Source organism: Urocampus carinirostris, chromosome 14, assembly GCF_059441175.1.
Source record: "Urocampus carinirostris isolate Australia breed hairy pipefish chromosome 14, RoL_Ucar_1.0, whole genome shotgun sequence".
In the NCBI taxonomy this organism is placed as follows: domain Eukaryota; kingdom Metazoa; phylum Chordata; class Actinopteri; order Syngnathiformes; family Syngnathidae; genus Urocampus; species Urocampus carinirostris.
The window spans coordinates 16363931-16376060 of NC_142362.1; the positions used below are offsets into that span (position 1 = coordinate 16363931).

A 12130-nucleotide genomic window follows, 5' to 3' on the forward strand; every position below is an offset into this window, starting at 1 on the left:
CACGTTCCTGTTAGCGTAATCTTTCGTACGGAAGATTACGATAATGCGAACGTACGATTAGCCTGGGTTAGCTTTAGTTTACGTCAAACATTCAAGGTAAACATTCAGGGTGTTGGAACGGATTAAAACGATGTACATTATTTTTAATGGGAAAAATGATTTCGGTGATCGAACAAATCGGTTTTCAAACAGGGTTCTGGAACGGATTATGGTCGAGAACCGAGATTCAACTGTATATGTATATCAGTGAAAGTGTTAAGAACCCATCAATGGTGGGAAAAAATTTAGTCATTTATTTGTGCCTGTCGTTTTATTCACGATGTGAGGCACACACTATTACCGCCAATCGCTAATACATATTTAAATTTTTTTTGAAACTCACTCATTGACAGCGTTGGGGGGATTGGGGGTGTGTAAATTTCTGACCAACTTTAATTTGTTCTGACAGCTGCAAATGCACAATTGCATCAAGGACGCAGAGACAGAGTCCGGTACAGCTTTGTAATTACAAAATCAAGATGTGAAAACGTCTCTGGGGCCAGAAGCGTTGCGACCATCGAGTGGCCCCCCACCCTTCACCAGCCCACCCCCGTCGTGCACGCGCTTAGCTCATTAGTGGCTCGCCTTTGAATTTGGCTCCCTCCTGCAGGGATCATGCGCAGTGCGCGCCGCTGCCTGCCCGCCTGCCCGCCCGCTTGCCTCCCCACCAGTCCGCCGAGCAGCTGTCTGAGGGCTTGGAATTCCAACATGGAAGAAGCAGCGCTCGTTCTTTGCTCGCGCTAGCCGACTTGGAATGCTCTCCGCCGGCTGCGACAGCCTCCGACGCCACGCCACGGCGACCAGACCTCCGCACTCGGATCGATGCTCGCCTAACAAAACAAAACCCCAAAAAGCCTGCAGCCGCCCTGTCACCTCCACAGGTAAGGCTCCATCCTCCTTTTGTGATTTATAGTTTTCATTATAATTATGAGCACACGCGAGTCTCTCTTGGTGTTGCGTATTCGGATGCGTAAAAAAAACAAAAATAAACGACACGGCTGCAGGATCGGCGAGGCACGCACGCACGCGCGCTCGTCTGCATTTGAATAAGTTGCAACAACAAGTTTGCGCACGTTGATTCGGAAGGAAAGAGCGAGAAACTGGCGCTGGGACTCGTTAAAGGAACTGTTTGTAATAGGTTTGTGATGGGTTATTCACGAACGAAACGGCTCTATGAGCCGGCTCCCCTCGGAGCTGTCTCTCTAGCTCTCCGCCTCTCTCTTTTCATTCCCTTCTTGCATTTCTATTTTTTCTTTTTCTCATTTCTCTCTCTTTATCTCTCTCTCTCACTCTCTTTATCTCTTTCTTTATTTTTCTTTCTCATTGTTTTTCTCTTGATATTTCTCTTTCTCAATCTCATTCTCTGTCTCTACCTATCTCTCCCTTCTCCCTCTATATACCTTTTCTCCCTCACTTTTTTTCTCCCTCTTATTTCTCTTGCCATCCCTCTCTTGCTCTTGCTTTCTTTTTCTGACTTTGTTTTCTTCTCTTTCTATATTTCTCTTACCCTCAACTCATTTCTCTACCTCTTTCTTCCTCCATCTCTCTATCTAAACTTGTCTCTCTTTTTTTCACCCTCTGTATTTCACTCTTTCTTTCAATCTTGCTTTCATTTCTCTCTCTCCCTCTCTTTCTTTCGTTTTGACTTTCGATCTCTCAAAGGTCCTCATGACTCGTCACATTCATTTATCCATTTTTTGTATAGCCCTTAATCACAAATGGTCTCGAAGGACTGCCATAGCCACAATTAAACCAGCCCATAATCTGAAACCGACATACGGGCATGGACAAACTCAAAACGTAACACGGGGAAGATAAGAAACCATGAGAAGGAGCCAACCAAGTGGTAACCCCCCTTTCAGGATTACTAGGCTGCAATACTATACTATATTACTATACTATATTGCATTGGGTAACACTATACAAAACCTAGTGAACATCTATAAAACAATATAAGTAATATGTAAACTGTCATCAATAGAAGTGGCGTCAACTCTGTATTGTTTAGTATAAAGAATTTAGAAGTTAAAATAAGATTAAAGTTTACTGCATACTGAAACAATTAAGGCTATTATAATATAGTCGCAATATACATTTTCAAAATTGAAATATTTGATGCATAATGTTTCATTAGTACTGGTAAAATATCATTAAAAACAATCGGAAGAACTGATCGGGAGCCGAACCAAAAGAGCCGCTTGTCTCAAAAGAGACGGAATTCCCATCACTAACTGTTTGCAAGTAATCGATTTCCAAAAGTAAAGGGGAGGGAGGAAAAGGAGGAGTTTTTTTTCTGGGGGCGGGTGTGCAGCCCCTCGCTTTTCACAAATGGGCGGCATGCGTTTCTCATGTCATCCTTCAGTGTATCTCGTCCTCCGCTGGCTTGCAAGAAGTGTCACAGTCCTTAGCAGCTTTATTTTTATTTAGAAAACACTAACACACACTCTCATTGTTTTCCGTCCCGTGCATGCATTTGCACAGAGACAACGTGGAACCGACAAATTTGAGAAAAAAAAAATCATTTGCGTGTGTTTGTGTGAAAGTTGTGAAAGGAAATCTCGTGGCGCTGCGATGAGAAGCAAGCCGTTGGAATTCCACCTGGTCAACAAGCCGCTCTCTTCCTTCTCCTCTGCTTTCCAGGCGTGAAGACATGATTACTAGCACCAGCTTTTATGGTATGTGCCTCTTCTTTTTCAAATTCCTACCCATTGTTTAGTTGCCATCTAAAATATTTAAAATATTTGTTTATGTGTGCATGCTTGTGTGCAAGTTTTTTCCCCCTAATTTCTTCTCCACATTTCAAATGCGAGACCTTCCCGGAAAGCCATGTTCCGTGTCTCATCAATAGATGTGACACTATCAATTACATCCCAGCAACAGCTCATTAGGGAGACTAAAAGACTAGAACCAGGTTTAATTAGAGCCTTGCTATTCTTATTCTTGGAGTAGAATTAACAGATACTGTTCAAATGGTCCATAATTGGCCTTCAGGGACAATTATATATTTTGGTATCATTTAATTTACTATTATTTTCTGTAGCTGTATAGGAAGACATTTTGCAATATAAAAGACAGAAATCAGGCTAAAATTGGAATATAAGACTATACTCATAATTTTTTGAACATTTTTGCATGCGCTATACATTTGTCTGTATATTATCTAGAGTATTAATTCTTTTTAATCCCAACACTTTATTTATAAAAGACATTATGCTAATGTGACTATAAATGCGCCCAAGAAAAAAAAAAACATAGAAACACACACACACCTGTAAGTTATGTGCTTTAGCAAACAATCTGTCCTAAGTGAACCATGCCCACCTCCGTAGACAGGGGCTCTTAATTGTATTCAAACATTTAATTTGCATGTTTCCGCCCGCTCCTCTAGAGGAAATTAGCATCATCAGCTACGAGCCCAAGTATGTTTTCATCCCTCTTAAAACAAAGGAAAAACAAAACAAAAACAGCATTCCAGCACCCGTGGAAAAACATGCTGGAGTGTTTAGTTTTGATGTGTCGTTGTTGAGGGGGCTTTAAATTCTTGTTTTATTATCGAGCAGGCGCATTTTAATGCTTTTTTTTGGTCACTATTTCTGTTTATAAGTGATCCGAAATGCGCATGGAAACCTCAATATATTGGAAAATAATTGTCTTTATTGTCAGTGAATACAATGTATATTGTTTACAATGTTAAACATGTAATAAAATTATTTAAAATTGTATGTTGTTTGGGAAAAAATAAACCATAATCATCAACCTCATAATATCTAATTCCCGCCTCTCTAATACTGACATTAAATGAAAATCCAATTGACAGCGTCCCAAAAACATATCCACACCTTGCACTGTATCAGACATGACTTTTTGAATCGTAAACCTTTATTTATTCATAGAGTGCAGTTCCACACCGCCGCAAACCTCCGCCACGGTAGCATTTATTAATAAAAGATTGTTTTTTTTTTTAGACCGGGCATCGTTCTCCTCTCACCTCTGGCACAATTAGACCACCCATGTGTACCTAATGAAGTGTCCAGCCCAAAGTGGGGATGGGCTGTTTTTTTTTTAATGAAAAGCGGAGATTGTTTAGGGGTGACAGGTCCTTACTTAACCCCGCTCCAAAACGAAGATAGGAATCTGAGTTTTAAACGTGACGAGGGAGAGCTCGCTCCTTGTTTTCATCTCGCCGCTCTGCTGAATGTCACACGCGTTCACGGGCGGCAGTTGACGGTTATGGCAGGTTTGCATCGTGTAGTCTGAAAAAGGAACATTTTAAATATATATATATACATATATATATATATATATATATATATGTATACACACATACACATTTTTTTTCATATAAGGTTGCGGTTTTGTCAGTATGGTATCGTGTAGTCCAAGAAGAAGAAAATATTTCATATTTATCTCTGCTTTGTAAATATACTGTGTGCAAATTTGTATGCCAAGTTGTGGCTGCAACATGTAAGTCAGTCAAGTTTTCCATCCACCATCTTTATCTTATAGTTTCAGTATTATAACAAAACAAAAGGTCAGAAAACACACTGTGTGTCCGTCGTGTTAAATTGACCTGATATCCAATTCAGGAAATATAATGTTAAATTGATTTAAGTGTTTACTGCTATGGCAGCTTTTTTTGCTTTCTGTATTTGAAAATTTAGTGCAAATCATCTAAGGCTCAAGCACGCTAAAACATGTATGTTCATGATCTCGACTTCATAGGGTGAAAAAATCTTCGAGGAACATTTGTAGGAATGTATTAGGGATGCGTATTCAGAAAAATGGATGTCAAGTAACTGTTATTAATCCATTATAGATTAATAAAACCATAAATAGATCGTTTTCTCTGAAAATATCATAAAAGCTTTTATCTGTGTATTTTGCTGTTCTCCTAAATTTTAAATAATTTATTTTAATTCTAAGTAACAATAAACAAGATCATATTGTGCTTCACTCCTTGCACATGGATTAATTTGAAATGTAATGTTTTATTTCCATCAAGTCCTTGATAGACTTTCCATACATACGTTTATATCACTCAACACTGAATCAAAATCACTTATCGAGGTAGAAAAATCAATATCTAACTGTAAAAATTTGTAAAACTATCATATTTTTCTGTTATTCTGACTTTTTCTGTTTTTTTTGTGTTAATTTCCAAATTATTTAAAAAAAAAAAGAATAGTCTATGTAATCCTATAGCTGAATTTGCGAATTAGCTTTCTTGTTTTAGGACAAACACAAGTTGGAAATATCATTAAAAATGTAGTAAAAGTATAATATATAAATAAATATATGAAATATAACATGCTGTATAGTAAAATAAAAACATCTACTTATAATTGGCAACAGAACTATATATTGTTGCAGCGAACTTCTCTGTAAATCAATGCTAACCTCAATAATCTATATCAAGCAATTTACCTCCCTAGCTTTTGTGTCTGTGATCACGGACAAATTCCGCTATTATATCCGCTTTTGATTCCCTCCCATTGACGAGATCGGCGCGCGCCTGCTCTCTCTAAACGATCCCCTGTAATGGGCAGCGTGTAACGCCATTAGCGAGGGCGTAAATTGACAGCGCCCGGCCCACAGCCTCGCTAAAGGGAGCCGTAAACATCAACACCGACACTCCGTGGATGTGCGCTAATGGCGACGAGTAAAGCCGGCCGCTGATTACCTTGTGCTGTATTAAAAAAGGTGGAAAAAAGAAAAGAAAACAGCTCCCGGGATGTCGGTGTTGCTGTTTTTACATCAATACAATGTTCATCTTCGGAGATGGAACTGTTTGACACGACGGCCTTACACTGCGCGGCGCAAGATTGTAGTTCGGTGCCGCTGACGGTTCTAAACGTCAAAAAAGGGAGGAAAAACACGTAGCTTAACACCGGTATTTTTCTCTTCCCGTTTTGCTTTCTTATACAATCCAGCACGGCGCTGGTTTCCCCCCGGTGGTCGCTATCCCTCTGCGTTATCTGGCTGACAATTTCTGAAGTTTGAAAGTGGGGGCAGCTGTCCATTGCTGCACTGAGAGATGTGTTTGCTCTACTGCGAAGATGAAGGACCGTGAATCCTTGACATCTTCCCCTCCTCCCTTCCTCCTTCCACCATCTCATTTAGACACATGCAACTGTCCACTCCGCCCCGCCCCCACTTTTTATTTGTCTTTTGAGTGACAGCGGAGGGTCTAAAATGCTTAACCATCAATGGGTTGTCGTTTCTATCCTTCCCGAAACGGCTTAATTAGTCATTCTGACGGCGGCGTGGGTTTGTCGATGCATTGTTGCAGCACACAATCCATCCTGGCATGAGTAAGAAAGAATGTACACTGTGAAGATGGTCCTATCTGATATTGATATTCGATACAAGCCCCAAAAACGGTATTGGATTTCTTACAAAATCTTCGTTATTTTGTCCGATTTTGGCGTTCCGAGCAGAACATTTGAGACTTATAAAACGTACTTCTTTAGTGTTATTTGATGATGATGATAACAATAATAATAAAAACATAATGATATATTTAAATGTACCTTCCTTGAAACTTGGAGAGCATGTATCATCTCATCCTTGTTTCTCTTCTTTTTAATAAAACTTCACACATTTTGTACAGTGAACCTTCACTATAACGGGATTCACGTTTCATGATCACGCTACTTCACTGATTTGCATCGTTGTGCATTCTGATTAGCTAAACAGTCTCACGGCTACTCTAGCTGTGCCATCAATAACACTGTAGTTTTATATGTACCCGTACGAAAAACTGCTTGCCAAGTTTACGTTATACTCATGCAAATCTCATTTTTAGGTTTTTCTATAACCCATAACGACAACACGTTCCGCATCACCAAAAGTATTTAATTGTACGATATTCTTACTGTAAATTTGAAAATAAAGGTTTCTACTTTACGCATTTTGCCGAATACGATTTTTGGGGGAATGTAACCAGCACGATTAACGAGAGCTATATTTTATTAAATTGTAAATCATGCTTTTATTTGAAAAACAAAAATCAACAAAGTTTCTGCTCTCAAAACAAATATGTATACCCCTCATACAAAAAGTAGTTAAATCTCATATCTAAATCACCAAACGTTGTTTTATTTTACTTTATTATTGTTTGTTAATACTTGAATATTTTGATACTTTAATTGGTCAAATGGAAACTTTCTTGTCCCAAATTCAAATATTACTCATGTATAATTTATCTTGATATCAGATTACTTGCCATCGGAATTTGAAGATAACGCGGGCAGCATTATCGTATTGAATCTGAAGTGAGAACTGAGTTCAGGTGTTTTCGGGGTTTCAAACAGTCACCATTGTTAACACTTTTACAGTGCTTTAGAAGCGATTTGCTAAGCGATAGGACAAAGTTCTAGCATAATTCATATGTTTTTGCAAAAGTCTCAGATTCATACCAGTACATTCATGGTGTCTGTTTCTGGTGTTGCAAATGATAGCCACTACTTTATTGCACACGCTTTGCATGTTATCAATTTTATTCTCTGCTTGTATGTGTGCCCCTTATTATGAAATTTCCCATTTTTGTTTGCACCTAGTTGTAAACTCAATCCCTGGCATTGACGTTTATAGACGTCAAATATAGAAAGACCTAGCAGTGAACGAGTTTAAAGGACTTCCCATCATGTTCTTCATAAGCAGCCTGGATATGGATGTCGTATTGAATTTCTGTGAAAGGAAGTTTCAAGTAAATATCGAGAATTTTTATGTGTCCATTATGGCCAAGTTATTCGATGTTGACGTTAAGAAGAGGTAGAGAGGATACACGACTAAGTTGTGCTATTGCTTCTACCGAAAATTTAAATGTAACGAGGAACATGAATTATTAGTATATTTCCAACTAGTAGTGTTGACTGAATATTGAATATTATAGCAGAGCGTCAAGTGACTAATGATTTAATCTATTGGGTCATAAATGATGTCATATTTGTCCGTTATCAGTTCAATAACTATTAGCTTTATCATTTTTGTGGATCCCAAATTATTTGGTCCTATGATCTATGTTCGTGTCTTCGAGCAAGACATCAACAGAAAAGTCATTTAGGCTTGAGAACCGATATGTTGTCTTAAAGTCTTGTTGAATTCAACACATCTAAGTATAATTATGACCTAATTGTTAGTGCAAAGTAATACCCCAAAACCACTTGAATGAGCAGAAAATAAACAACTCACCGTTGAAAAGCATTTGTTTACCATACAGTTTCTTGAAAGAAGAATCAAAACACACCAGAAAAATATACCAAGGATTCAGGGCTAAACGTATTTTTGTAATTTTGTCATGTATATGTTTTTTTTTCAATTCTGTTTTCAAACGCTTCAACTTAATTCAAAAATGATGTGAATTTTTCTAACCCAGGAATATACTTAGTAACATTTTTTTTTATAAAAAGGGATTATTATTACATATTTTTATTTCTATTACCGTTAAAAACAGTAGAAAAATAATGACCTATTTCCTTTTTGAATTTACGACTTATCGTACTGGTATGCATGCAATAATAAATTAGTGTCGTTATTGGATTCACTGATACTTTTGAAATACTTTCAACAATGCTTACTATATGAACTCATATCTTCATTAATGTGAAAAAAAATGAAAAGGAATGACCGATTGATGACCTATTTGAATGACATATTAATTATTTAATTACTTAATAATCTTTTTGGTATCCTTACAATAACAATTTGTAACATTTGTAGACGCAGCTTGCACAAAAACTTTAGAAGTTTTTTGGGCAACACTACATTAGGAACCACATGAGATTATATTTATATTTTAAGTACCTTTACAAATTGATAAACGTCTATAATTTGTGGAAGAAATAGAATTTTCTAGTTCAAATAACAACAAATCAATTAAATCCTTTTAACACCCATTTGGTATTTTTCTATGAATATTTACAGGATTTCAGTTGTTATCGGACAACTCTATTAATTTTGTAATTTTTTGGCACCTCTGATGGATGCAAAAAGTTCGCTCAAGAGGTTCCAAACCTCCGGCCCGCGATCCGTTTGCGGCATGACGAGAATTTGAGCCCCCCGGCTTAATATGAATGTTTAATGTTAGTGCGGCCCGCGCGGGTTTGATATGGATGCTACCTCCGTGCTAATTAGTTTGGCAGGGCTCGAACTTGGGAACGATTCCTTCGCAAATACTGCCACGATTACGGTGCATGCGGGATAAAGAGTAAAACACCTTAGCTTGCAAAACATGAGTTCCGTCTACAGTGTGCTTTAAATACAGTATTTGAAAGCCGCTCCCGTTTAATGTATGAGCGGATTTAGTCTTATGTAAATCGTGAAAAAGGTAAAATATTACTGATTTATTTATTTTCTTATTAATAAATATAGTTTAATCGTTATATCGTATTTTGTGCAGAAAAAATGTATTTGAGAATTGTGGTAAATTGAATCTTGTGGAAAACCCAATGCGGCCCCATTTCACCTGGACCCTAAATCCAGCGACTCTTAAATAAATTGAGTGTGAGATGCCTGTTCTAAATGCAGAAGAATATGGAGACACAATGGCCACTTCAAAAATGTTTCACTATACTGTAGTTTACTGAACTCACCAGATGAAATATTATCACTATTATTCATGGGAAAAAAACAAATATATATTTTAAAATCATTTTACATCAATTTACAGAATGATCAATTGCATTAATAAAAAAAATTATCTTTTTATAAAAAAAGCAGATGCAATATTTAGTACATACCGAGGCCCTCTGAAAAATGGTTGGTGGCCTACAAATGGCCCTCTGCCTGTAATTTGGACACTTTTGATCTAAAGCTTGATGGAATCCTGTTTGTTTCCCCTTAAAAGCTGTGCTTAAAGGGACAATGAGCCTTATTTAGCGCCTCCTGGTGGTAAAAAACCCACTTGTAAGACAGTATTCATTTAAATAATGAGCGAAATTACATGAACTATCATTTAAACATGCATTTTTTTAAAATACTTGGCGGTCAAAAAAATGAGCATTTATTTGACATAAGGTGATCCTCACCATCTTGCTGCCAATGCTACCCTCAAAACTTTTCTTTTTTTTTCTTCTTTTCTCTTTTTTTTTGAACATAACCTTTATTATTAAAAAATGGTTCCACTGTAAGATAGTTTTTGTTCATTTTCAGTATTATTTTGCTCACTTTCCGTTTTTTTTTTTTTTTTTTAATTTATTTTCCCTCTTTTCTTCCTTTTCTCTTCTTTTTTTCCCTTTGTTCCCCTATTTATTTTTTTTCATATTCCTTTCTTTTTTCCTTTTTTTGCATTTTTTTTGTTTTTTTTCTTCTAGTTTTTACATATTTTATCTTTTTTCATCTTTTTTTTCCTTCGCCTCCTTTTCCCATAAAAAGTGTGGGTAAATCATGTTGCATTTCAGTCACTTTTAGTCTCCGTAGTTACTTGTTTGTATTCTTCCTTATGCTTTTTAGCTCTCATTTTCAGTCGCACAACACCGTACAGAGACACCTAGTGGCCTAATATTACACACAGTACCTTTAACCGCTGCTTTATGAAAAATCTATGGACGAAATTGTCTACCCTAATAACTGAAAACCTCGTCAACCCTTATTTTAATTGCATACGATCCCTTCCGCAGTTAATGTCTTGTGCAGCCGGCCGTGTGTCTGTTTCTCTTTGTGTTCGTCAAGACCCCCCGTCCCCCCTCCATTGCTGACCACTCCCCCACAGAAGCACCTTGAGGGTGCACAGAATGTCTTGTTCCCTTTCTGTCTCCTTCTATTTGTTTTTATGAGCGGCTAATCTTTGCGGCGCGCCTTCCGTGATGTTATTGCCGTCCTCGCAGTGATGTGTGGCGTGCTCGGGCGAGCAACACGCTCCTAGTTCACGTGGCCGGACGCTTTATTGTCGCTTTCCCCCTCCGATCCACATGGTTTTTTTTTTTCGTCTTAGGAAGGAGTGGACGTAACCTATTGGGAATTGGCCAGAATAGACAATCCCCTCAGGTGTGCCAAAGTAGGTTTTCCGTTAAGGCTTTTAATGGAAAGATTGATGTACGTTCATAAAGACGGCTTCATTTGTCTCCTCCTTTCCTAACTCGGCTCTTTTGACACCTTAGTACACTTTTAATACTCAATGTTGTCGGTTGTTTACTTCCTTTTTAGGTCATCAACATTTTTTATTCGGTGCGGTGCGTGATTTGAGGTTTCCTTAAAAAGTTAAAAGTTAAATATTAGCTCTTTTAAGTATGTGTTAACAATGTTCAATTTAGTTCAGAGAGCCCTTATGGTTTATTTTCCACCACACCTATCTGCTTTTGTCGTACTTTAAGGAATGCTGTTCGAACTGCTGAATCCATTAAGGGGTTGTAGAGTGACTTTAGGTTCATCACCTCAGTTTTTCGTTAGTGTTACATGAAGATGTGCAACGTAAGAAAAATTTGTTTCAAGTACAGTCCTCTCGCCAAACAAAACTCAGAAAAAAGATGATTAAAGATGAGTTTTTTTCCAACGTGTCTAATAAATGGCATGTAAGATGGTTCCATATTCCAAACAACACCTTTAAGTAAGTCGGTTTTGTATTTGTTTACGCTCATCGTATTTGCTAGCATTACTAGTGTCGCTAGCATTAGCGAGGGCCTCAGTGAAAGTATGCTTTTAATTGAAGCCGACAACTACTGGATTTTCTGGACTAGAAATTGCACGAGCCATTAAATGCATACTAAAAAAGGAAAAAACATACATTGAATCACAATGTAGTTTAAGTAGCATTTTAGGGGGAATCAATTTGATGAAATCCAACACCAAAAACAAAAAATATAGTTAAGTAAATTATCACTTTAAAATAGAAAGGCAACAACAAGGCTGATGGTAGCTTACGTTACTGAGAATGTGCCTTGTATCTTAAGGCACACACAGACAAAGAGCGCCTTCTTGTGATCAAATGTGAAATAACTTGTGGAATGATTTACTGATAATGTACTTTCTTCCATCACAACCCGGGCCAAACAATTAAAAAAAATTAAAAAAATGCAATTTATGAACCAGAAAATACGTTAAACGGAACATAACTGAACCGAAAGACCACTACTAACTAAATAATTTGGAGTTT

The 12130-nt window shown here is 37.4% G+C and overlaps 1 protein-coding gene across 1 annotated transcript in view; it reads left to right on the top strand.

Moving 5' to 3' along the window:
- The first annotated feature begins 705 nt into the window (after window positions 1-705).
- Window positions 706-12130, top strand: part of fign (fidgetin) — a 63820-nt gene continuing 52395 nt past the window's right edge. The window contains exons 1-2 of the mRNA XM_088352879.1: window positions 706-920; window positions 2583-2714. Of these exons, the coding sequence (XP_088209005.1) occupies window positions 2690-2714 (25 nt within the window). The 5' untranslated portion in view covers window positions 706-920; window positions 2583-2689. The remainder of the gene's footprint in view (window positions 921-2582; window positions 2715-12130) is intronic.